This window comes from Neodiprion virginianus, chromosome 4 (genome assembly GCF_021901495.1).
Source record: "Neodiprion virginianus isolate iyNeoVirg1 chromosome 4, iyNeoVirg1.1, whole genome shotgun sequence".
Taxonomy (NCBI): domain Eukaryota; kingdom Metazoa; phylum Arthropoda; class Insecta; order Hymenoptera; family Diprionidae; genus Neodiprion; species Neodiprion virginianus.
The window spans coordinates 29,302,763-29,325,452 of NC_060880.1; the positions used below are offsets into that span (position 1 = coordinate 29,302,763).

At 38.8% G+C, this 22,690-nt stretch overlaps 4 protein-coding genes across 4 annotated transcripts; 3 read left to right on the forward strand and 1 right to left on the reverse strand.

Annotated features, from left to right (window-relative positions):
- The first annotated feature begins 32 nt into the window (after positions 1–32).
- Positions 33–12,853, forward strand: LOC124303378 (uncharacterized MFS-type transporter C09D4.1-like). Its single transcript, XM_046760508.1, has 10 exons — positions 33–142; positions 226–1,013; positions 1,447–1,578; positions 7,560–7,734; positions 8,471–8,702; positions 9,369–9,606; positions 10,147–10,358; positions 10,421–10,524; positions 10,618–10,728; positions 11,875–12,853. The coding sequence occupies exons 2-10, from the start codon at positions 839–841 to the stop codon at positions 12,206–12,208; spliced, it is 1,713 nt and encodes a 570-aa protein (XP_046616464.1). The 5' UTR covers positions 33–142; positions 226–838; the 3' UTR covers positions 12,209–12,853.
- Positions 1,739–6,733, forward strand: LOC124303379 (uncharacterized MFS-type transporter C09D4.1-like). The gene is made up of 7 exons (XM_046760509.1): positions 1,739–2,193; positions 2,884–3,115; positions 3,566–3,803; positions 4,828–5,039; positions 5,139–5,242; positions 5,328–5,438; positions 5,799–6,733. The coding sequence occupies exons 1-7, from the start codon at positions 1,964–1,966 to the stop codon at positions 6,121–6,123; spliced, it is 1,452 nt and encodes a 483-aa protein (XP_046616465.1). The 5' UTR covers positions 1,739–1,963; the 3' UTR covers positions 6,124–6,733.
- On the reverse strand, positions 12,701–15,045 carry LOC124303380 (proteasomal ATPase-associated factor 1-like). The gene is made up of 6 exons (XM_046760510.1): positions 14,634–15,045; positions 14,497–14,537; positions 14,131–14,399; positions 13,804–14,009; positions 13,244–13,559; positions 12,701–13,143 (listed from the first exon to the last, which is right to left on the reverse strand). Exons 1-6 carry the CDS (start codon positions 14,693–14,695, stop codon positions 12,835–12,837), a joined length of 1,203 nt encoding a protein of 400 aa, XP_046616466.1. The 5' UTR covers positions 14,696–15,045; the 3' UTR covers positions 12,701–12,834.
- Positions 15,046–15,296: 251 nt separating this feature from the next.
- LOC124303381 (salivary glue protein Sgs-3-like) lies at positions 15,297–17,560 on the forward strand. Its single transcript, XM_046760511.1, has 3 exons — positions 15,297–15,516; positions 16,517–16,882; positions 17,158–17,560. The coding sequence occupies exons 1-3, from the start codon at positions 15,450–15,452 to the stop codon at positions 17,250–17,252; spliced, it is 528 nt and encodes a 175-aa protein (XP_046616467.1). The 5' UTR covers positions 15,297–15,449; the 3' UTR covers positions 17,253–17,560.
- Positions 17,561–22,690: the final 5,130 nt, after the last annotated feature.

Sequence of the window (22,690 nt, forward strand, 5' to 3'; positions counted from 1 at the left end):
ATTTAATAGTGAATACATTATTTTTTCATTATAAAATTTTCAACACTGCACCAACAGCACTTTATATCTATTGCGTGGGCAGAAGACGGCATTCTTACGTGCCATGAAACTCAAGGACAACATCGGTGCGTTTACCTCAGAAGTAACTCTTGACTATCCTCGGAGTTGCATATAGTTGTACCTGTACATAGTTGTACACGCAGGTATTTTTTTCTTTTTCTTCAGATATTCTAGTTTATATTTCACACCTCGACTGGGTGCGCCGCCTTGAATAATTCACCGATAATTTAAAAATAATTACACGGCAGAAGTGCAGTAGTATCGCGCCGCTGCAACCGATGGCAATCGGAATATATCCACCGCGTCTGGGAGCGGGATGCACGTCGAACGCTCCTTGAGGTGGAAGTGTTGAAAAGTGTGCGTGAATGCATGGAATTGTGGTCAGGCCAGTCCTGCGTGGTTTCTAGTAGCGGTTACTCAATGGAGGCGATGTCGGCGAAGAATTGAAAACATAGACGTAAATCATAAGTGTCGCAGTTGAAATCGTCCAAGCAACAACACGTCGATGGCATCCCAAGTAGCATATGGTCAACTCGTATTTGATTTCAGATAATTGAAGATAGATGAGAAAAGCATGTTTTAATTGCCATAGTCTACAGCGATATGCCAACCACGGTATGAACTGTTTGGAAAATATTTTTAATCGGATAGTGAGATACGAAGATTAGGTTTTAATTGACTTTTGGTCAACGGAAAATATTCAGTAGAAGCCTCAAAATCTTTATTATAAGATCTTGTCTATCCTATAACATTAAAAATGGTGAGTGATAACTAAAAGATGTCTCCTTATTCGTCCGACTTTGTATTGAACTTATTTTCGAGGACATCAGTGGTCATCAGGATCGGCGGTCGCCCATCGCGTCAAGTTACGATTGACATAGATTCAACTTCAAGCTTATTGGCCGTCATTAACAAATCCAGGATTGATACGTCTAGTCGTCTTTTGGCCATTTGTAAGTCATTTTTTGACGATGACATCATGATGAATATATATAGTGTAATTTCAGTCAATATCTCAGCAAGTGTGACACCTTATACACGTGTAATACGGAATTGGGGATATTTTATTTATTTAAAGCCAGATATCATTCCGACATCTTTTATTTTTTTTTATATTTTGTGTATTGAACCGACAAATTTTACATAATAATTGTAAAATCAAGTAAATCCCACAGACGTAATCGGAGTTGAAACTTTATTTTAAAAGTCATTTAATCGATCTAGTTCGGATACAATGTTCGCCGTCCTTGATCGTACACGCCTTTGTAATCTTATATAGTTGTAACGGTTTTGAAGAGACTCAAGTTCAGGTATCAGGTCTTGCGAAGTGAAGGTTATTGAAAGATTCGGTTGGACTATGATTTTGAATCTCTATTTTTACACTAGTGAATAACTTTTGTACGAACGTGAACAGGAGAAAAAAAAAATTATGTAAACGTATTCACAAAACTGGAATGAGTTCCAGCTATCCGAAGATGAAACCACCGTTTGGTACCTGCCGAAGTTTCACCAGAGATAGTTTCTGTCCGCACGCCGTGCTGACCGGCGGTCCCGCAAGTTTCGAAGCGTGCTGGATTCCCTCTGACGTCAACAGAGGTGGGGAATGGGTAAAAATCAGTCTTGTAGCGCAAGTCCTTCACCGCTGGCATCCCCTTAAAAGCAACTCAGTGTCGGGAGTAGATCTCAGACAATCGGTGAAATTCGAGTAAGTCGGTTCTGATCTCGAGTAGTTTGCTCATTTGGCGATAAATATGCGCACGTCGTCATTTATCAACAACAAGGGGATGGCATCGTGCGCGTAAATTATTCGGGAACCGGAAATCCGCGCAGTGCAGGCGTTCGATAAAAATCGTTCAGTGAGGCGCGAAACAAGCTGGTGGACATTCTGTGAAATATCGTTGAAATGGCTTTCGACTCCGAAATGGAGGCCGTCACTGCTCATCTGACACGCACTAAAGACCCAGTGATCATTGCCGTCGGACAGAAACAACAGCGCAGCGACATTAACTCGAACACCCCGCTGACGAGGGTGTACACCAGGAGATGGCTCGTTCTTTTCATTTTCATATTATTCACCTCATCCAACATCAGCCAGTGGGTTCAGTACAGTATCATCAGCAACATCATTGAGAGGTATGAAAGTATCCGAGAACTGCATGAGGTACCATTCGATTTCGAAAAGTTTTCACGGCGACAAGCTTCCGTGCACTCGACTGTACAATTAAATTCCTGTAACATCGAGCAATGTAACTTTTACGTAATGCGATCTCTTCTTTCCCTCATTTTATTTACCACGAATCACCAACCCAAGGTTTGTGGTCAATTCTTTCACATTCTTACACCACGCCATAAACTCCGCGTAGTTACAGACATATTAAAAGCGCTTAAGTTATCAGACTCGTCATTTGTAAAACGGCAAAATATGATCGATTATTGAATTTCAAAACTTCTGCAAGGATGAGGAAAATCTCTAAATACCTTAGTTCGGCACATTTGCTTCAGTATTTGCATGACGATGAAATTCGCAACGTTAATGTAATGCCGCAATTTGAGAAAAGATCGTTATTTTGAAAGCGTCGAACTTTCGGAATTTTAGTAAACAGAAAGAAAAACTTGACCACATTTTTCAAACTTAACTACTCCAATCAAGCCACTCTGAATACGCAAAATCGTGTAATTCTTCTGAATATTTCTTTACGTTAACGTATCTATGATGTGCGAACCTCGCCAGTTTTCAGCCCACTTTTTGGTAACAAATGCTACAGTATGAGTGAATCCAAGCTCTCCTGGACCTTCATGAAATAAAGCATATGTATTTGACAGGTATTACAATGTTTCGACTATCGCCGTGGATTGGACATCTCTACTCTTTATGTTGGCTTACATTCCTCTGGTGTTCCCAATATCTTACATGATGGATAGAATTGGTCTACGCTGGACCATAATTGTTGGGTGTCTGCTCACTGCACTCGGATCCTGGATTAAAGTCTTTTCGATACCACGCGACCGATTCTACGTGACATTCATCGGGCAATCGCTGGTTGCCAGTACGCAGGTAATCCGCCTCCTTTGGCGTGAACGTCGTTACCAATTATGCGTATAATGTCCATGCGAAACCGCGGATATTTCCAGGGTCAATAAATTCTGTCGGAGACACATGCACCGGTCTGAAAATGTTCATTAGCAACTTGGATCGCATACACCCAATTTCTTGGTCTTTGTTGGGCAAAGGCTAGCCATAACGATATTCAAAACAAATTGAGAAACGACACTAATGTAACGATTTTCCATTAGATAACGTCGATGCGTAGATCTGACTCAAGCTAAAGCCCTAATCATGCCCCCTGAAATAAGCGATTATAGACAGTTCCACATCGGCTATCCAATGCATCAATCTATAACGCGTACGAGAATCGTCGGGGATCCTGCAATGCACACGTGTTCGCATCTTTTTATCCACGCCCGAATCTTTCATGTTCACATCATAACGTCCAGTAATGCTCAGGTGATCGTGCTGAATGTACCCGGCCGCCTTGCCGCTAACTGGTTTGGATCGAGCCAAGTATCAACAGCCACGTCCATGGGTCTGTTTGGATTTCAATTGGGTATCGCAGGCAGCTTTTTACTGACGCCAATAGTTGTGAGGAACCATGATGATTTGGATGATATTGGCGACGATCTGTCGCGGTTATTTTGGTTCTTCGCTGTTTACTCAACTGTCGCACTGATCACCGCGATCGTCTGTAAGTAACCGAAACATCCAGTCTTCTTCCACTTAACCAAACACTCTTTACTCTGCAAAATCAAACAAAAACCCAGATGTTAGATATTTTAATCGGAATACACTGATATTCACACTAAAGACGAGTGTACTTGCCATTGAATTTTTCGGTACATTAGTGCGGTTCAACTTATATTATTGCACGTGCTTCTATTGAAGTATGGTGACAACATTGTGTCATCAATTGATATGTTTCACAAGGTTTGCTCGATATCAATACGATACACTTGACTTGTGGAACACGTCATCGATGTTTACGTTTCATGATCTGAGGTTCTGTTGTTTCTATTTATGCAAACGTCGCTACATTCCAGCATATAAATATTGAAGCATAGAATTTGAGATGATTCCGGTTTACGCTTATACAGAACCCATACAGATGTGACAAAATCTATGACGCTTCAGCGTCGAATCCGGGGAACTACTACATCGGACTTTCCCGGCCCAATTTATCAAATTTTGAGACTATTTATCAACTTACAATAGTTGAATGCGGCCATTACGTTATGCAAAGCCCAAGAGCCTACAGTCATCTACGTCAATGAAATCCAGTATAATTTAGCAGTAACTTCAATAATCCAAATTCCATTGACCACAAAAAAGAATATTCTGGAAGGCGCTATGAAAATCTAGAGCTGACAGACCTGGGACTTTAGAATAAGTATAATCTGAAAATCAATGATTCAGCAATTTCATTCAACAACTACTTAAACTTAGATTTCTCGCTAAGCTTCTAGGAGCGTTCTTGATTTCAATGACACGCAATGAACTTTACGGAATTCGAAACGTGGGAAGTGTATAAATTTACAATAGTACTGTATGTAGAGGACAAAAAAACAGTCCGGAGAAGAACTATGTCCGTTTATATAAGTTAGATGATAGACGCAGATAATTCGTGAAGTACGAAAGACAACGGTTACATCTATTCCATCCAAGTTTCTGATCCTTAGATAATTCAATTTTCTGTGACGTCGTTCTGCTTGCAGTTTTAAGAGATGAGCCTCCTCTACCACCCAGCGAGACTCGCCGTCTTCAAAAATTGAATATATCTGAAAATTCAGATGGTTTTTTACCCTTGATGAAAAGGCTTCTGTCGAATAGAAGTTACCTCGCGTTGTGCCACTCTTTCGGCATAAACATCGGCGTCCTGAATTCTATCGCAACACTTCTCAACCAAATGTACCTAATACATTTTGAGGTAATGGTTTTCCACACAGAATATTTGAGTATTTAAGACCATCGTAAGTCACTGCAGGTCGAATAATTGGTGTAACGCAATTCACGTACTTTCATACAGCATGGAGAAAAAGAGGCGGGACAAATCGGATTGGCAATCGTCATCATGGGGCTAATCAGTTCTCCAATATTTGGTTACATACTTGACAAAACACACAAGTTCAAGTAAGTATCGACATTCATTCCAAGCCTTAATGAATCATCCTTGTTGCAACATTGCGAAACGTAACTGATGTGTGGGTGATTTCAGATTGACGATAAGTGCGGTATACGCACTCTCTTTGCTGGGACAAATACTCTTCGCAGTTTCACTGGTTATGGAGATAAAGTGGATGGTTTACGTTTCAGCCACATTCCTTGGGTAATTTTGTATTCTAATATTGATGTACATCGTCATGAATGCTTCTTTGTTCGATACGGATTATTAGACTTTACAGCCTATTGCGATTATCGATGTTAAAGTTTACTTCCGGGAGAGTGACTTACACAAAGTTAACCTCCTCTCAAGTCATTATTGCGAATTCCATTGATAATAAATCCCAAAAAAGTTAATGTCCGCATTCTCTGTAATTCTGCTATAACAGTTATGTATTCCATTAACAAAGCTATCAAAATTACAAATGGTCACCGTCAGCGAACAAGATACCAAATTCTTTATCCCCAGTGTTACATCACTGGTCATAAATTAATGGACTCCACATCACGTTAATTACTGTTTCAGATTTTTCATAACTAGCTACTTCGCCGTGGGGTACGAAGTCTGCGCAGAATACACGTATCCAGAACCAGAAGGAGTTGCTACCGCATTTCTAAATGTCACTAATCAAATCTATGGCATCGCTATAGTATTAATATTTGGGAAGGTAATCGATATCTTTGGTGATCTATGGGCGCACCTGGTGATCGGGCTTTTCCTCTTCATGGGACTGATTACCACTCTTTGTACGAAAGACCTGCAGAAGCGACAGAATGCCAGGCAAAGTGCGCATTACAAAGAAGTTCCAATGAGCAATACAAGTTTTCAAGACGAAAAACAAATTATTTAATAAGTTGCACTTATTTAGCGGTATGTAGGGCTCACTTTGATCGATTTGATATAATAGGACTATACGAGTAGTTTTAATTCTAAGCCGAACGCTGACGTTGTCAAACTGTAACCAAAGATTGTTTTTTATTTTAATCATTTAAGTAGTATGTGTATTAAGTCATTTATATAGCGTACTCAGTTTGTTCATGAAAAATTGTTTTTTGTCTGCGCCATCATTAGTGATATGTTATCATATCTTTTTGTGGAAAAACATACTGCAGTGATTGCGGAAGTCGACGTGTCTAATGTGTTTTGTGCTATAAAAGTCATATTTGTGAGATCTTTAATCACATTTAAAAATTTTTCCATGTATAAATTTGTATAAAACACTCATCGCAATCACTCTTAGCTAATTGAAGTTGTCATTCTCCTTTGTTCTTGATTGTTTAGTCTTGAGATATAAATTAACAGCACATTCGAAGGTGCGTATAATCTAGTATAATGTAGGGTAAAACTGTACATATTTATCGCTAAGTCATATTTTTATGAATTGTATATATACCAACGGAAATGTATTTCCAATATTTCAAAGATATTATCATAAATAAAATTTGATAACAAAACATAAACTTGCGGTGAACTTTGACTGCCAGGTACACGTGACATTCATCTGTGAACAGGTAGCAAATGAGAAAAACCAATTCTATCCACAATACTGTTAAAAACAAATCATAATTCCGCACACATTGCAATCATTTTCAAATATTGCCAATAGTAATTTCTAATTCATTTTATCAACATTTTAGTTCCATTTTAAATGGTACATCATCTGTGTAACAATAAAGGTTTCCACCTATGCAGACAGTTGGAAAACATTCTGTTAATCGAAGAGCATTCGAATGCTCAACAATACTCACCTTGTGACTGAATGTGAAACACTTCTGTTCACTCTGACTAACCTCCTAGGCATAGTTATTGTCTAGCGCATTTTTACGATGCAATAGGATGTTTATTAAAATGCCCCCTCAAGGTATCCTCGCCGGCAGTTATGCTGACGTCAGAGCGAGAAGGCGGAGCTCGGGTCAAATACGAGTCCAGTCAAACCTACCGATCACTTCTTGTTTCCCCCCAATGCTTATTTGAGAAACAAACTTGGCCTGTAGCTATAATTTCATCAACAACAGCAGAAATTAGCTGTGCCTATGAGCGATTCGTCGGCTCGGAGTAACATCGTTAATTTCAGTATTCTTTAATAGACTTCAGACGCACGGTACACGAGACCAGCAGAAGGCTCCTAAGTTTATCCTAATTTCAAAACGTAATCGTCACTAGACTGGATTGAAACACAAAGTGCCGTATGGGAAAAAAATGTGAAAGTCTGTGCGTCAGAAGCCTTTTTCGATGATTTTAAATACTGGTTGTACGGCTGTTCGGTTGCGGATATTCCCACGACAGTGAAGAGCGTCAGGTCGCTTGAAATGGACCAAAAACAGTGCACCGAAACCTCTTCTATCCCCCTGACAAGGGTGTACGCAAGAAGATGGCTGATGCTTACCATTTTCATTTTCTACGCAATCGCAGGCATCGGACAATGGTTGCAGTACAGTATCATAAGCAACATCATTGAAAGGTATGTAATCACACGCGGACACGTTTCGCTATCGCTATCATACCACCAACACCCTGCACGAGCCCGCTCACGGCCTAAACCATTACTTTTATCAGAACCGGAATGCCTGATGGATTCTCAGGTTTCCACATTACGTAACACGACGTACCGTTGAAGACTTCATCATCCTCGAACCGAATTTGTATGTAACTATTTGTCAGTGTAGTATTCTGTATTAGGTGATTCACGTTGGACCAAGGTCCAGCATAACGCCCTTTACCCAATTATCCAATTATCATTAGAGTTAATGGTACTTTATTTTCACACATTCCGGGAAAGTTAACTTGTGTTTCTGACTAACGAGAATTATTCAAATACGCCGGAGTATAAGAACAGCATTTGTACAGCATTTTTACAGCATTCGCTATTTTCAGTCAACCTTCGACCAGGCAAACGAGGTGATACGTCGATAGCAAAGCCGTCAAATGCATGTATGAGTATCAGATATATCTACCGTAAAAAGTTCCTTTCGGTTATCTAAAAATTAAACGAAAGACATTGAAGTAGTTGTATCATCGTTACCTACAACATGTGCAATTACGAAACAATGTTTCTTAGAAAAATAAGTTTTATTTCGTCCCGTTCAGAGACTTGCTTAATACATAATATTGTTACACGGCCTGTATATTTTACACAATCGCACAAGTTCTGGGGGTTGTAACGCTATAATTCTAACAAAAAGACACTACTTATTCAGATACTACGACGTATCGCTCGAGGCCGTGAACTGGACTTCCCTGGTATTTCTGGTGATTTACATTCCTATGGTATTTCCCGCATCGTATCTCATAGATCGATTGGGCTTGCACTGGACCGCGATCGTCGGATGTGCTATTATCACTCTCGGCAGCTGGATCAAAGTATTTTCAGCCTCACCTGACAGATTCTACGTCACCTTCATAGGCCAAGCCGTGATATCTAGTGCCCAGGTAAAAAGCATATCGGGTGATACACCGTTCGTTGAATACATTTTTTTATGCCTGTAATCACTTCTTATAATCAATACATACGTATGTCAGCGTAAGGTGCCTGCTAATTGATCGCTTTAACGATATGTGGCCAACTGCCATTCTGCTAGGATTGTTCTTTGGTATACAACTATAATAATCCGCGTTCCATTACAAATTTTCAGGTGCATTGACGAATTTGCTCGCAGTTTCCAAGGGTTCAGAAATTTCCTGTACCATTTACTTATACGTGAATGCATAGTTTATTGCTTTTGCTGAATTTCAGTGAATGGAAATGGGTAGACCAGAAAATCTCCAAGTCATATACATATGTACTATAATAGCGACTTGATGGTATTCAGAAGGCAGTAATTACGAAATCTCATCGACCTGCTGCAGATGTATATCATACGTAGATATGGGATGCGGTGTATAAAAAGCGACCATTTCGCAATGATCCAACTTTTTTACTGTCTGATCAATCGCGATATCGCCTAGTATATTCACCTTCACAATGTACCGTCCTCGGAATGTCACAGCTGCTGTAATTTACAGTCATAACTTTCACAAGATATTATTGAAGGTTTCTCTACTTAAGCTTCTCATCTTTATAAAAAGTGAGATCGTTGTCACATTTTTATGGATTAGGTGTTCGTGATAAGCGTCCCTGGCCGTCTTGCCGCTAACTGGTTTGGACCCCGTGAGATTTCAACAGCCACGGCAATTGGGCTTTTTGGCTGTCAACTAGCATTAGCAACTAATTTCCTCCTGCCACCAAACATCGTCAGGAATCATGAGAAGTTAGAAAATATTGGAAATGATCTGTTTGTACTCTACTTGACTACCGCTATCTTCGCATCGTTGGTCACCGCTGCTGTACTTGTCTGTGAGCATTTAAAAATACGTATATCTATAAGAACACGCAGAAAATATCATAATAATTGGCGATTCAACACGCCGGCATGTTCCACTTCAAGGGTAAATGGGGTAAACTGAAATTCGGCTAATCCGATCAGCCTTATTTCCACGATTCTTGCAATTCTCGTCCAATGGCCGTCTGCTCGTTTATACAACGGATGAAAATTAATTGTTAATGGAAACTGTAAACAGTAAAGGCAAGTTACATTAGCTTCTTGTTGGTCATGATTACCGCATGGCCATTCATGATCAACGCATTCTTCATCACGCCTTCTGCTCATTCGTGTCATGATCGAAACGTGATCGAATTCCATCACCTCTCCATATCTTCTGCAACTAATACTTACGCACACACCAAAGTACATAATTTAATACATGTACTGTTACCTTAACGTCGTCGACGTAATGACCGGTTTGACTAGTGCGAAAGATATGTTAACCTTGGATTGCTTCTACCGATTACTTCAAATAAAATTTACGTATCAATCCACACAACTTTTTGCAACAGTTTTTCGGTCAGATCCTCCGCTACCACCGAGCGAAACCCGGAGGCTGCAAAAACTGCACAAGACAGAAAGTACAGAAGGATTCTTAACACTGACAAGACGGCTGCTGACAAATCGGAGCTATATCGCTCTCTGGCATGCCTTCGGTGTTACTATAGGCGTTTTCAACGCTCTTAGTACACTGTTGAACGAAATGTACCTCCGGCGATTCAAGGTAACCAATCCACGCAATTAATGTCCAAGAACCAGCTCTTCAAAATTCTTCTTCCTTTTCAGGACGGGGAAGTCGAAGTTGGACAAATCGGGGTGATTATGACAGTTTTAGGTATGGTTGGCTCCATCGTCGCGGGTGTCGTACTTGACAAGACACACAAGTTCAAGTGAGTTCAAATATCGATGACAGAGCAAACCATAATTCAATTAGATGGGAAAATATTGTTTCCGAAACTGAAGCATCATGAAATTTCTTTCAGACTGATGATAAGTTTAGTCTGTGCACTATCGTGGATCGGACTTATGCTCGTAGGAATCGGCTTGCTGGTCGAGTACAAATGGATCATTTACCTTGGAGCAATCGTGTTCGGGTAAATAATAATACTTTCATATCTATCTGTAAATGAATAGCAGTTGTACACTAGCTAAAACGGATGTTGACTACAGATTGAGATTAAGACAAATTTTCTAGTTAATCAGTTTGTTTTCATTAAATTGAGTTCAATTTAGTTCTGCTCTTTTTATGCATTATCGGACATACAACGATTCGTGAAAATTTGAGAATTTGCACAGGTATTTTATAGGGTGAAATAAAATGTTTTAATCAACTTGAATAATGTTGTTTTAGCTTCGAGTAAAGATATATGTAGGTATATAGATTTAAAAATTCAAAACACGGTATGTAATATTGAACATTGCAATTCCTGATCTTTACCATATTTACCGCATTATGCAAATCTGACGAGATACGATTTCGTCACTCAATTAGCGGTCAGGCAGCTCTTATTTAGCAATAGACAGAGGTGTAAAATAATTAAACATTAATTTACAGACGTTTACGTTACCTGTCTCTTGATCTTGAGAATACCATATAAGACATATAGGTATAAAATGATGCGTTCATCATTACCCATACTGACTATGTACGTGCCAGATAACATTGACGGAATCTCATTCCTTGCAGTATTTTGATCAACAAAGATTGTGTGCAAATCGCAATTACATTATTATAACGATTTGATTTTCAGCAGAAAGTAAATTACAATACATAACACACACTTTGTCTGGATCTATTGCACAAAATGAATACACAAATTAGCAGCATGTTAAGCGCAAGATGTGCGATACACTACTCAAATTGCATGAATTGTTGCACAATTGCTACCAATTTGTGCTTCATTACTTGTGCTCATTTTACAATCGCAAAAGTAACCGCATACGTGGAATTAAGCTTAGCTAATTTGCACACAACTCGTGATATCTTGCTTGCAAATTGCAAACATTTTGTTATCTGGGATTATTTGCTCTCTGATTATGCAAAATTAGTAATGCTCGTAGCTCGTACCGCTATAGCCATATTATAGCCATATTTGCGTTGTAGAATGTATTGTACTTTTTTTTTTCACTGCTCAACAGTTTAGTAGTAACATCGGTTACAAGCTGTGAAGATTAGTCGATTTCCTGCACATCGACGAAAATGTTAGGCCATTTTCAAAGTCTCTTCGCTCATATTACAGGTTTTTCAATGGTGGCTACAGCACACTTGGGTTTGAAGTTTGTGCGGAATTCACGTACCCGGATCCAGAAGGCGTGACTACTGCTTATTTGACTGTCGCCCACCAATCGTACGGTGCAGCGATGATACTTATTTTCGGAAAGGTGATGGAGACTTGTAGCGATCTATGGGTCCACATAGGGTTTGGAGTCATCGGCTTTACGGGCTTAATAGCTCACATATTTACGAAAGACTTGCAAAGGCGACAAAATGCGAAAGAAATCGCTTGTCGCAACAAAGTACAGTTGAAAGAAGACCCGAATCCACAAGGCGTGGATAGAACTCCTCGGAGTTAGAAATCTTATTTTCCGTAACAGCTCGACCATCGAATTATGCAAGATTTTCAGATCACAGATACGATAATTTGTCGCCAAGCAGAACACGTTAAATCCATTCGAGAAACTTATTCTGGTTTATTCCAAAAGCATTTGACATCACGTGATAGAACCGGCTAGTATAATTGGTTCGAGTGAAATTCGCGTGCCAACAAAAAATGCCCGCAGAATTTTTTTCAAAAAACAGTTAAAACCTATAAATTGTATCAAAATCTGCTTCTGATATAATTGACATAACGCTGTGTGTCGTAATAATCGATCAACAACGGAACAAAAAGAAAAGCTGTATTTTTCGGAAAAGAGCTGTGAATAATTGAAAAAATACGATTGAACAAAAATGTTTCACGTCTTATTTCAATTTTAGTTTTAGAAATTACAAATATTTTCACCAGATGCATCCGACCTAGTGAGACTAATCTACGTTCTTATATTATAAGTAAATCGATGCATAGATCACTTTGATTCTTTCGATACACATATATTTCTAAATCACACACATGTTAAAAAAGAATAGATCATACATTAGCAGCACGAAGTTTCAACCACACTTGTTAATGTTGTAAAATGGAAATGTTTTTTTCTTGAGATCAAAGTCTTTCGACAATATCACCGACTTGGTATTTGCGTATACACCCGTCCCTCGCTCCAACGTAAATGTGATCCTGTCCGTCCGATGCCAGATCGTTGATCGGTTCAAAATCGGATCCCGTTAGCTGCAGACGAACCGGCGAAATGGGATCCTTGTTCGACGAGGACAGCCGATAACCAATGCATACACCGTCTGTTTGGCCCACCAAGAGCAAATCTCTGTACACTAGCAACGCTCTGACAGGGCTGTTGCTTTCGTGGATTACCCTCAGAGTTTCCAGCTGCCTGACTATACTTATCAAATAAATCTAGATGGAACACGGAAACGGTGGCTATCACTCACAGAAATTTGTCAAAACTCAGGATAACTATGCTTAGCAGATCATCATTAGAAAACATGATCCTTACCTGTCCGTTCTCTAAGCCAACAGCCAGACACTCGTTACTAACGAGTGATAAAGCGCTCACACTAGAAGGGAGAATTTTTCTGCCCAGCTCAGCTCTGGCTGCGATTGCCACTAATGCAAGAGTCCCATCTTCACAGCCTAGAGCAAGCACTTTTCCAGGTGTTCCAATCTCTCGATCTGACAAGACCTCTTCGTTTGGGGGCAGCTCTAATTGATTTGAAGAAGTAATAGCACAAGCAATGATGCTGCTCGTTAACTCACAGAGAACTGCTAGGCATTTAGACTCCCCAACGTCCCATAGTCTGGCTGAACCATCCCTGACAATTCCATGGATTATTTAACAGAAATTGTGTCACAAAGTAGGAACAAAGAATAACAGTCCACACAATGCAACTTATGCTACAACATTGTCAGTCGCATTCTTTCAGCTCACATTGGGTTGGGATTCACTTTGATAAGACAAATGTGCTCGATATATAATAAAAACAACATGTCGAGTTTGGGATTTCTGAAACGTGAATGGATACTTTGAGCAGAATATGACATATAAACAATTATTACTTGGATGCGGTGATGACATTTCTACCTCTCTCAACGATAACCATATCTGTGACGGGGGCAGTGTGGCCAACGAGGGTAACGGGACATTTCCCTGTCTGGGCGCACCAAACTCTTGTTCTCCAATCTGCACCACCTCCCAAAACTACAACACCAGATGGAAACCATCTGCATTGGTATATTTCCCCTACATGGCCTTCCAATGTGCGCTGCAATAGAGCATACCATACTTTCAACCATGAATTGTTAATCTTTAGAACCACGGTCTATGGCATGCCTACTTCAATCCGAAGAATTTGATCGATAACGAATAAAATATTAAATCCATACTCTGATAACTCCACGCTGCACTTCCCATACTTGTAGTTCTCCTTGTGACCCGCTTGACAATCCCAAGCCTCCAGGGGTAACCGAGACCCTGGTACAAGATTTGGTGTGCAAGGGAAACGATGTCAGGGGAGCGACAAACGTAGTGACGGTTCCGGAGTCTGTGTGTTTTATGGTCACTGATTTTCCAGTGTAACTCATCAATGTGAACCCTTCCGAGCACGATATTTGGCCATCGCGTAGTTCCAGTTTTCCCGTGACACTGAGTTGGTCTGCCATAAAAATATGCATGTTATTTGAATAGTAATAATTACACAATCCACTCAAATTTATGAAAAAGTATTATTTTGAGTCATTGAGATACATCACCTCTGTACTTGTAGGAAATCCAGGCTTCCTTGTCACGGCCTCTATTTGGTGAGAGAGAGAAAAACTGATTATCACCTTGCGATGGGTAACGGTTATGAGGTTAGAGCAGATCAAATTAGCAAATGTGTAATAATCACCTGAGACATGCGTCCCAATCGCAACGAATGTTAATTACAGGCAGATTGCCGTTAGCAGTCATTTTTGACTCAGCTCCTTAACAATAATAAGCAATTGTAGGATATTTAAATGCCAGCGACAATATAATCATCGATCAATCTAATTGTTGCAATATCGAATTGTCAATTCATTCCAAACTCGCTTGAAGTCGGCAACAAACTTGCTGCCGCTTGCATGAGCGCGACGGTGCAAATATTTTTGCAATACTTTAATACGAGTATCGCCCGGTGAAAAGCGAAAATTACAAAGTAAAGAATCTGGTTATAAAGTGCTAAAAACAATCAATTTTTCGATGTCTTCTATTTTGAGAATTTTCCTCAGTACCGAACTGACGAACTTTGCCGTAGTGTGAAGGTAGTTTCAAGCGAACTGTCATTCAGAGTACAATGTGACTCAAAACCACAACCAAGTAAGCATTCTGATACATATTTCTCTCGCTTTAAATCAATTAGAACCCATCCGATCGTAAGTGAAATTTCGTTTATTATTTTAGTACCGTGAAAAGACTTGCCATGTAGGGTTACACAAGATACTGCGTCGCAATTCGTTGTTAGTTTCATTTTTTTGAACCTGTTGGTTGGGCGGTGGGGGGCGTGCGTCGTCGTCGTCGTCTCAATGTCGTCATGGCCTGAAGCTGTCGCCTGTCGCTACTGTCGCCTGTCGCCGGTTCGACTGTGTCCGTGGTAGTTTTCTTAGCTCCAGTCAACGCGACGATAGGTTTAACCTGTAACTTTTTACTCTTCATTTACCCAGTAGTTTTATAAATTCGTATAATAATGAGGGCTGTACGAACGACGTGTATTCTGATCGCACTGGCTTGCTTCGTCCATGTGTTTAGTAGCGGTGAGTATCCATCATGTCCGAAAAACGAAAAAGTTCGATGGCGGCGTAGAGAACGAATTACAGTCTCGTATTTTCCTTATTCCTCTCGCTGCATGTCTCTACCAACGTGCGCATGACGTTCACGGCACGATTGACGTAGATCATACGTGGTCAATTTGTGTATTACTTTTGAAAACGAAATTCTATACCTACCGTTCTTTGTATTCTCGTCAGCGTTTTCCAATATCTAGACTAGTCATTCGCAATGAGCATTTTTCTTGCTGGAAGTTTTGCATTGTTTTTATTCCCTCACTTAATAATCACGTACAACTTTTTTCTTTCCACTCGACACTCCGACTGTGCATGGATGACTAACTGATTTGGCTGGTAGAGACTACAGTCGTTCTTTTCTCCCCGAATTCTCAGAGTCAGACACACATTTTTTATCCAATTCTGTTGTAATTTATTGAGTCCTTTTTTTCTTGCCTTGACTTATCATGCCTTTCAAGTTGTTCAAGAATATTTTTCACCAATTTTTGTCATTCCATCGCTGGTGTTCAATTTTTGGATTGTTCAACTCTATCCCTTTTCGAAAGATACTCATCTAAAAGACTCCGAGCGTATTTTCTCATACTGAAACAAGCTGATTGAAGCTTGAAGTAGCTTCACATGTAGTTTAAAACAACCCGTGGCTGTGTACTATATCCATAGAATTCTATGGACTTTATGAAATGAATCTGTATTCGGAATAACAGTTTTTTAGCCATGAATCCCATCTCAATTACCCCATCCTGTCTCAAATATTTCCACCAGACTCAAAAGTCTTATTACTTACTGCTGTAAACTGTTATTTCACTCATCGCCAGTGTTTATTAAAAAGTAAAAATTGAAGCATCAAAGAATTAATCTAATACTCATCTTCAGTTAATTTAGCTTCTAATCAATAAGTGTTTAGGTATAAGTAATTGTTGATTATACCAAATCTTATATCCACCATTTACATGTTGTTTTCTTTATTTAGCGTCTGGTGAATCGAGCAATGGTGGCCCTGAGCCAACGACTAAACCTATGCCAACCGCAACCACGGTCACTACTGCAATCCCTGATACCACTACTGTTACCACTAAACCGACAACGAAAATACCAACAACAAAAACACCAACAACAACAAAAACACCACCGACAACAACAAATCCAAATACCACTACTTCTGCACCAACTACACAATCACCCACTACACCTACTCCTTCGCCTAAAACAACAACTCCACCAACTTCACCACCACCCACACCATCTACTACGACAACACCTATCACAACTGCTGTACCACCAACGACAACACCTTGCCCACCCGACGATCGTCACTTCGATGGACTCAGTTTCATGGGTAAGTACACTTTTATTACGCATTAAATTCACTTTTGTCCACTTCAAGGAATCTTCAATTTCAAAATGTGTGTTTGCCTCTAATAGATATATCATAACGTATGTACTTTTCGGAAGAGAAGACTTGCTGATTCAACAAAAGTGTTTCTGCTTGACAGCTCGAATGATTTATAAAATCATTGTTACGAATTGAAAAACAAAGATTGCTTTTACAGTAGTCAGAAAAACATGCCTGGTGTATGTTCCAAATGAATGTTACTGTACCTCTTCTCACAGGTGGCATAATCCTAACTGGCGGTCTGGTCGCGATCGGCTTTATATTGTGGAAATTCTACAAAGCACGTACAGAGCGCAATTATCATACACTCTGAAGCTACGTCATAAATTTGTGAACTCACACTATGATCCTCTCAGTTATTAGAACTAAATACTATTGATAATTATCTTAGTTATTATAACATTGTGTATTTTTTATATCGTCATTATAGTATTTAGTAAGTACCGAAAGATTGAAGTGCTCTTAGTACACTGGCGTGCTGTTATATGAGATTGTTTATCTCAAGTCAGACTATTAAAATGAGTGTATTATAAGATTGTGTGTGTGTACAGACAAACTAAGGAATCAAGATCCTAATGTAAAGTGTGCCATGGTTACCTAAATACATTCCATGGAAAAGGATACAATCGAAATTTTTCACCCAATGTTTTTTGATACTAACCGATTATCAACAGGAAAACGATTCCACCAAATTATCTCGTCTTTTTGTTTTTATTTGTACGGTCGTTAAATCGTGTAATTGCTTAACAGAAGCTATAATTATTGGTGATGTCATATTAATTTACCGAGAGTTCAGTGGCAACATAAAAATGTCAGTTTAGTGATTACTTTGCGAAATTGCAGCCTGCTTATAGAGAGATCTATTCAATTCCTTATTCATTTTCTTTATTTTACAATTAATATTTCACTTTTTGAAGTACATAAATGCTCTTTGCTACCGTAAATAGGTTTGTCTTGTTTTTTACATTAGTTATGGATATTGCGAGTGGATCAACTTTATGGTATGAAAATATATCATATGGACTTGAGTTGCTTTTAAAATGTTGACTGTCAAAAGTTGTTGCAGATTTAACTATTACGTAACTTGAGTTTTTTCTGAAAGTTACAAATCCAAATGAAATCGAATAACTATTGTTAATTGTGTTTTTTTCCCATCTTACAGTCAACTCAAATGTCTGACAACAACCAATGGAAACGAATATTACCTTATAATGTAATTTTGATTTAAACCAAAACTTTGTTTCAATTTTGAATACTTGACAATGTATTACTGACTCAAAAATGGTCGGTCTTGTAGGATTATTTTAAAAATCAAAGTAAGTGATGATACGCAAATCCTCGGGAAGTTAAGATTTAGATAGCTTATCCGTCAAACTATAGATAGAGACAGAACGAGAGGTCATGATAATATACACGCTGATGCCTTGCACGCTGCAGTCATTCGCAGCGCATTGCACCACTAAAGCAACTGATTGAATCAACTCTGTATTATTGATGGCTGCAAACATTGTCTAGGAAGCCCATGTTATGTAGAACAATGTTGTTAACTGCGCTGCTCGAGGGACTAGTTAGTTTTCGTACAGAAATGTTTTGTTAATTTAACAAATTCTGATTTGAAAGAAACCTCGCCCATGATGCTTAGGATATGGAACTACTAATTTTTATCCTTAATTATTTACTCTAGACAAAGGTCAACGCTTCTGTGTAATCGCTCGTAGGAAAAGTAGGCGTAGCACACTGGTATCATGATAAAAAGGTCCCGCATGAAACCACAAAGGCATGGGATATGTGTATTAAGCTGAATCTGGCAGCCAGGCCTAGCAGCCGAATCTCAGAATGCAGGGACGAATAATAGGGGACGGGGCCCCGGGATAAATTTTTTTTAACGCATGTCCGAAAAAATCTGAAAAAATTCACAGAAGTAGTTTTCCCATCGTAGAACACGATGCCGTTTCAACTTTTGCGTTGCAAATCTCCGTTGTTTATTAATTTGTTAATTAACGGCGTCGTGTTCTACGATGGGAAAACTACTTCTGTGAATTTTTTCAGATTTTTTCGGACATGCGTTAAAAATTTTTTATCCCGGGGCCCCGTCCCCTGTTATTCGTCCCTGCATTCTGAGGTTCGGCTGCTAACTCTGGCTGCCAGTTTCAGCTTCATGATATGTGTTAGATATTCAGCGTCAAACAAATGTTAAAGTTTTATTATTTTATAATTTTCAAGCCTATTTAAACTTTTCGTACCTCGAGTATACGTAAAAGCACACATTCTTCGTTTTTATTACATCCTGAACGTTTTTTTTTTTTTTTTCAAAAACGAGGTATCAAAGTGTTTTGTTGAAAAAATACTTTTTGTCCCGATTAACGTAAGTTAAATGTTAGAAAAATGTGAGTTACTGAAAAGCGAACCGTCTTATTTACATTAATACTATGAAAGTTGCTTACGCTCGATCGAACAATTTTAACTGGAGGTATAATTTATTGTCAAGTTGGATGGGATAGCCAATTTTGAGGACAGTTGGATATCCTATAGATATGAAATAAAAAATAGTTCGGACTCGGAAAAATGGAAATCTCGTTCCACGTATGATCGGCGTAAAGAAGGTTCGATTGATTTAAAAAATACGAGTCCTGCTGGCCGATTTAACGTAGATTTGCCCACATGTATGATGCGTACACATTGCAGCAAACAGACGGATAAGATACCATTGTGAGGAGTATTACTCGAAATTGACAATGCCGTAAAACAACGACGGTAAAAGTAAAAATTCATCAGTCGTAAGTATAGTACGAGGAAAGAACGTGAACCCGGCAAGTACAAATCCATGTTAAATATTTGCTTTCCATCTGACTGATGCAAAATATTCCTTTGCATTATTGGAACTGGTTAAGAAAGTAATTCAAAATATGTCACCATTGGAAATTTCAACCTACAATGAAACAATTTCCTGAATCTTTCACGTGAGAAACAAAAAAGAAAATCTGGACTTTGAGACTTTTGCTGCAACTCAGTCAGTCTTGTATGAAATCGCATGATTCAGTTTGTTATCGCCTGTGTAACGACGCTCCAAAAATAGTTACATGATCGCAAACAATGGTTTTACGAAGATTCAACTGCTCGTCATTGCGTTGACTACAGAACGTAGAAGGAAATTCCGGAAATTACTGATCAGCATAAGTTATCAGAAATTTATTGCACAGGGTCCGGTTGACTCTGTAGGCACAGTTCATCGCTACGAATAATCGAAACAGTTCGAATGAATTTTCACCCAACAATAAAGTCTCTTAATTCAGGTAATAAATTCAGTCGGTGATTAAATATTATCCTAAAAATATGATACTTGACGTGAAAGTTATTTGGGGTAAATTGAAGAAGGGTTGCAAATTGCAAGACACGCATTTTCTGTTCTCAATATTTTTTAGGCCGACCAGCTATGTTACAAAAATAAACTTGTTTGCTGCGGACAGACAGTTCGTCGTGCGTAATTTTCACGTCACAGGTAAAACCTAGGCCACGTCTGCGAATGACCTTGAGATGAAAAGAAAAACTTACTTCAAATGCATCGCAATTCATAGCCTTGGAGAAAATATCTTCACGTACTCTGACAATGAGTCGGATGGTCTTACCCACGCCGAGACGCTGTCAATTGGCTCAAACGGTCCTCGTTCAAGCCTCAACAATCTACAAGTCTCTACCATCTCAACGTTTAAAACTGAGGTGTATACATACGTATACAAAATCACAGTTTGTTGAAAGCACATAAGGCTTATTGCAGATATTTATTTCGTCTGGCTCTACAGAAGATGGCAGACTTCGAGAGCACTCTTCCGTAGTTGGAGAGCTCTGTGTGGCGTGTACCTTATCTGAGAACAAGGAAAACATCGCAATATTGGCGAATTTAACGAAACAAATATTTGAAGAGGAGAATTGAAAAAGACTTGAATTGTAAGTGCCGTTAAAAAAAATAAATAAATACAATCTGCAGCCGAAGTCAGGCAACTATACGTATAGCAAAACGACAGTTTTTAAAAATTTAAGCACTTGCAGCCTTTTTTAATTCATTCTCGTAATCTTTGCAATCGAGAATTTATTCAACCACTGACATTATCATTTTGAAAACAATACTACAAATATACTATTAATGCGAACTGTGTTAATTAGTTCTGAGATTCAGAGCTTAAATAATTGAGATCACGAAGATATACGATGAAAACTAACATTCACTCAATAAAATTTCATGAGAATTCAATTCTTTTCATGATTTTACTCTGAAATTCCATCCCTGAAAATGGTAAGCAAAAAAACTGTATTTTTGTGGCTAGAAAATCTGGAAAGTTCAGGAGTTATTAGAGTGATAATGTAGTGGACATCTTAGAGAAGAGAACTTTTCCATATCTTAATTTCGGCATTATCAGTGGGCGTCGTTTGCATTGTCTGTTGATATGCCGACGTTTCATTTATCCTAACATACTCACATACATCGCTCGCATACGTCATAATGTGTACAGCTGTCAAGGCCTTTGGTTGGATTAGACTCACTTCCGTCCGACGGAGGTTGCCGATCGATATAAGCTCACTTGTACGCGAAATCCACGCAAGAACAATTCGTCTGTAATAAAACAGGTATTTTATGAAAATATCAAAATATCTCGTCAAAACACTTTTCTCTTAACTTCGAAAGATTTTAAGAGCACAATAAATTTCATGAGAAATATTTCGCTTAACACAGATGTGAGCCACTGTATATTTCGGTTTCAATTAATTGCCATTTCAATGACCAGCTACAACAAAGCTACGAAAAATGAAACAGGTACAATGCAAATTGTTTCGCTTTTCTTACGAGGCAAATTTTCTTGTAAGATAAGTCCGGATAAAAATATATTACTGTATTCTTTATGAGAATTTCAGTAATGTAAACTCGGAAATTATGTTTGACTCATTGTTGAAACATTTTAATTCAGCGATCCGTAAATTCAACTTGTTATTTGGTGGGTCGGTTGCTATTGCATAATATACATTCAGCCTGCAGACTGCTAGCAAATAATTGAAGCTTCCTAGGATAGGTTCATCGGTGATGAATTTCTATTCCACACGAATAGTGGTAAACAGCGTATGCGAATTGTGGCTATGAGCATCGGCTGGTTTCGATAAAGAGAATCGCTGACATATCACTGAAGTCGCAGCGTAAGTTGCAACACATATCAGATGAAGTATGTAATTTTCCAGAAACAATTGCTCGTTTATAACGAAGAATTCGCGCCAAAGTTATTGTTTACATCCGATAAACAAAGCTTAGGTGGGAGAAGCGTTTATGACGAAGGGTGGCAAAATTTGCTTACAACATTCGTGCCCTTTCGAATCGTGCAATCAAGAAAATTGTTTTCAATTGTTTGAGCCGAAAATTTTAATTCCGAAGGAAGGGCTTAAAATACGCAAAGGTCAGCCCTCGGCCCCTTGATTTTGGTCATATCGGAAAAATGATCACACGATTCTTAATTAAGCGAAAATCATGCGCTCTCAGATTATACGGTACCAACAGTTTTCACGCAAAATCCTCATCACTAGTTCTTAGCACAAAAATCTTTCGCTGGATTTGTTCTCTGCATTTCGAAAAAGATACGTTATTTATGCGAAAACTATGCGGTCTCCACTTGCAAACTTAAATTTTATTCCGATAACAGAATCCTTTATGCGCCAGCGAATATCGACTTTGTGAAAATTGTTAAATCGTAGTGTTTCGGATGCGACGAC

Excerpts from the sequence above, each read along its gene's own strand:
- LOC124303379 (XM_046760509.1), top strand. The coding sequence starts at position 1,964 with ATGGCTTTCGACTCCGAAATGGAGGCCGTCACTGCTCATCTGACACGC. Across the intron at positions 2,194-2,883 it reads ATCAGCAACATCATTGAGAG|GTATTACAATGTTTCGACTA; the intron begins GTATGAAAGTAT and ends TGTATTTGACAG. Across the intron at positions 5,040-5,138 it reads TGTACCTAATACATTTTGAG|CATGGAGAAAAAGAGGCGGG; the intron begins GTAATGGTTTTC and ends ACTTTCATACAG.
- LOC124303378 (XM_046760508.1), top strand. The coding sequence starts at position 839 with ATGTCTCCTTATTCGTCCGACTTTGTATTGAACTTATTTTCGAGGACA. Across the intron at positions 7,735-8,470 it reads ATAAGCAACATCATTGAAAG|ATACTACGACGTATCGCTCG; the intron begins GTATGTAATCAC and ends CTACTTATTCAG. Across the intron at positions 9,607-10,146 it reads CACCGCTGCTGTACTTGTCT|TTTTTCGGTCAGATCCTCCG; the intron begins GTGAGCATTTAA and ends TTTTTGCAACAG.
- LOC124303380 (XM_046760510.1), bottom strand. The coding sequence starts at position 14,695 with ATGACTGCTAACGGCAATCTGCCTGTAATTAACATTCGTTGCGATTGG. Across the intron at positions 14,400-14,496 it reads GATTTCCTACAAGTACAGAG|ACCAACTCAGTGTCACGGGA; the intron begins GTGATGTATCTC and ends TTTTTATGGCAG. Across the intron at positions 13,144-13,243 it reads TTGGCTTAGAGAACGGACAG|ATTTATTTGATAAGTATAGT; the intron begins GTAAGGATCATG and ends TGTTCCATCTAG.
- LOC124303381 (XM_046760511.1), top strand. The coding sequence starts at position 15,450 with ATGAGGGCTGTACGAACGACGTGTATTCTGATCGCACTGGCTTGCTTC. Across the intron at positions 15,517-16,516 it reads CGTCCATGTGTTTAGTAGCG|CGTCTGGTGAATCGAGCAAT; the intron begins GTGAGTATCCAT and ends TTCTTTATTTAG. Across the intron at positions 16,883-17,157 it reads CGATGGACTCAGTTTCATGG|GTGGCATAATCCTAACTGGC; the intron begins GTAAGTACACTT and ends CTCTTCTCACAG.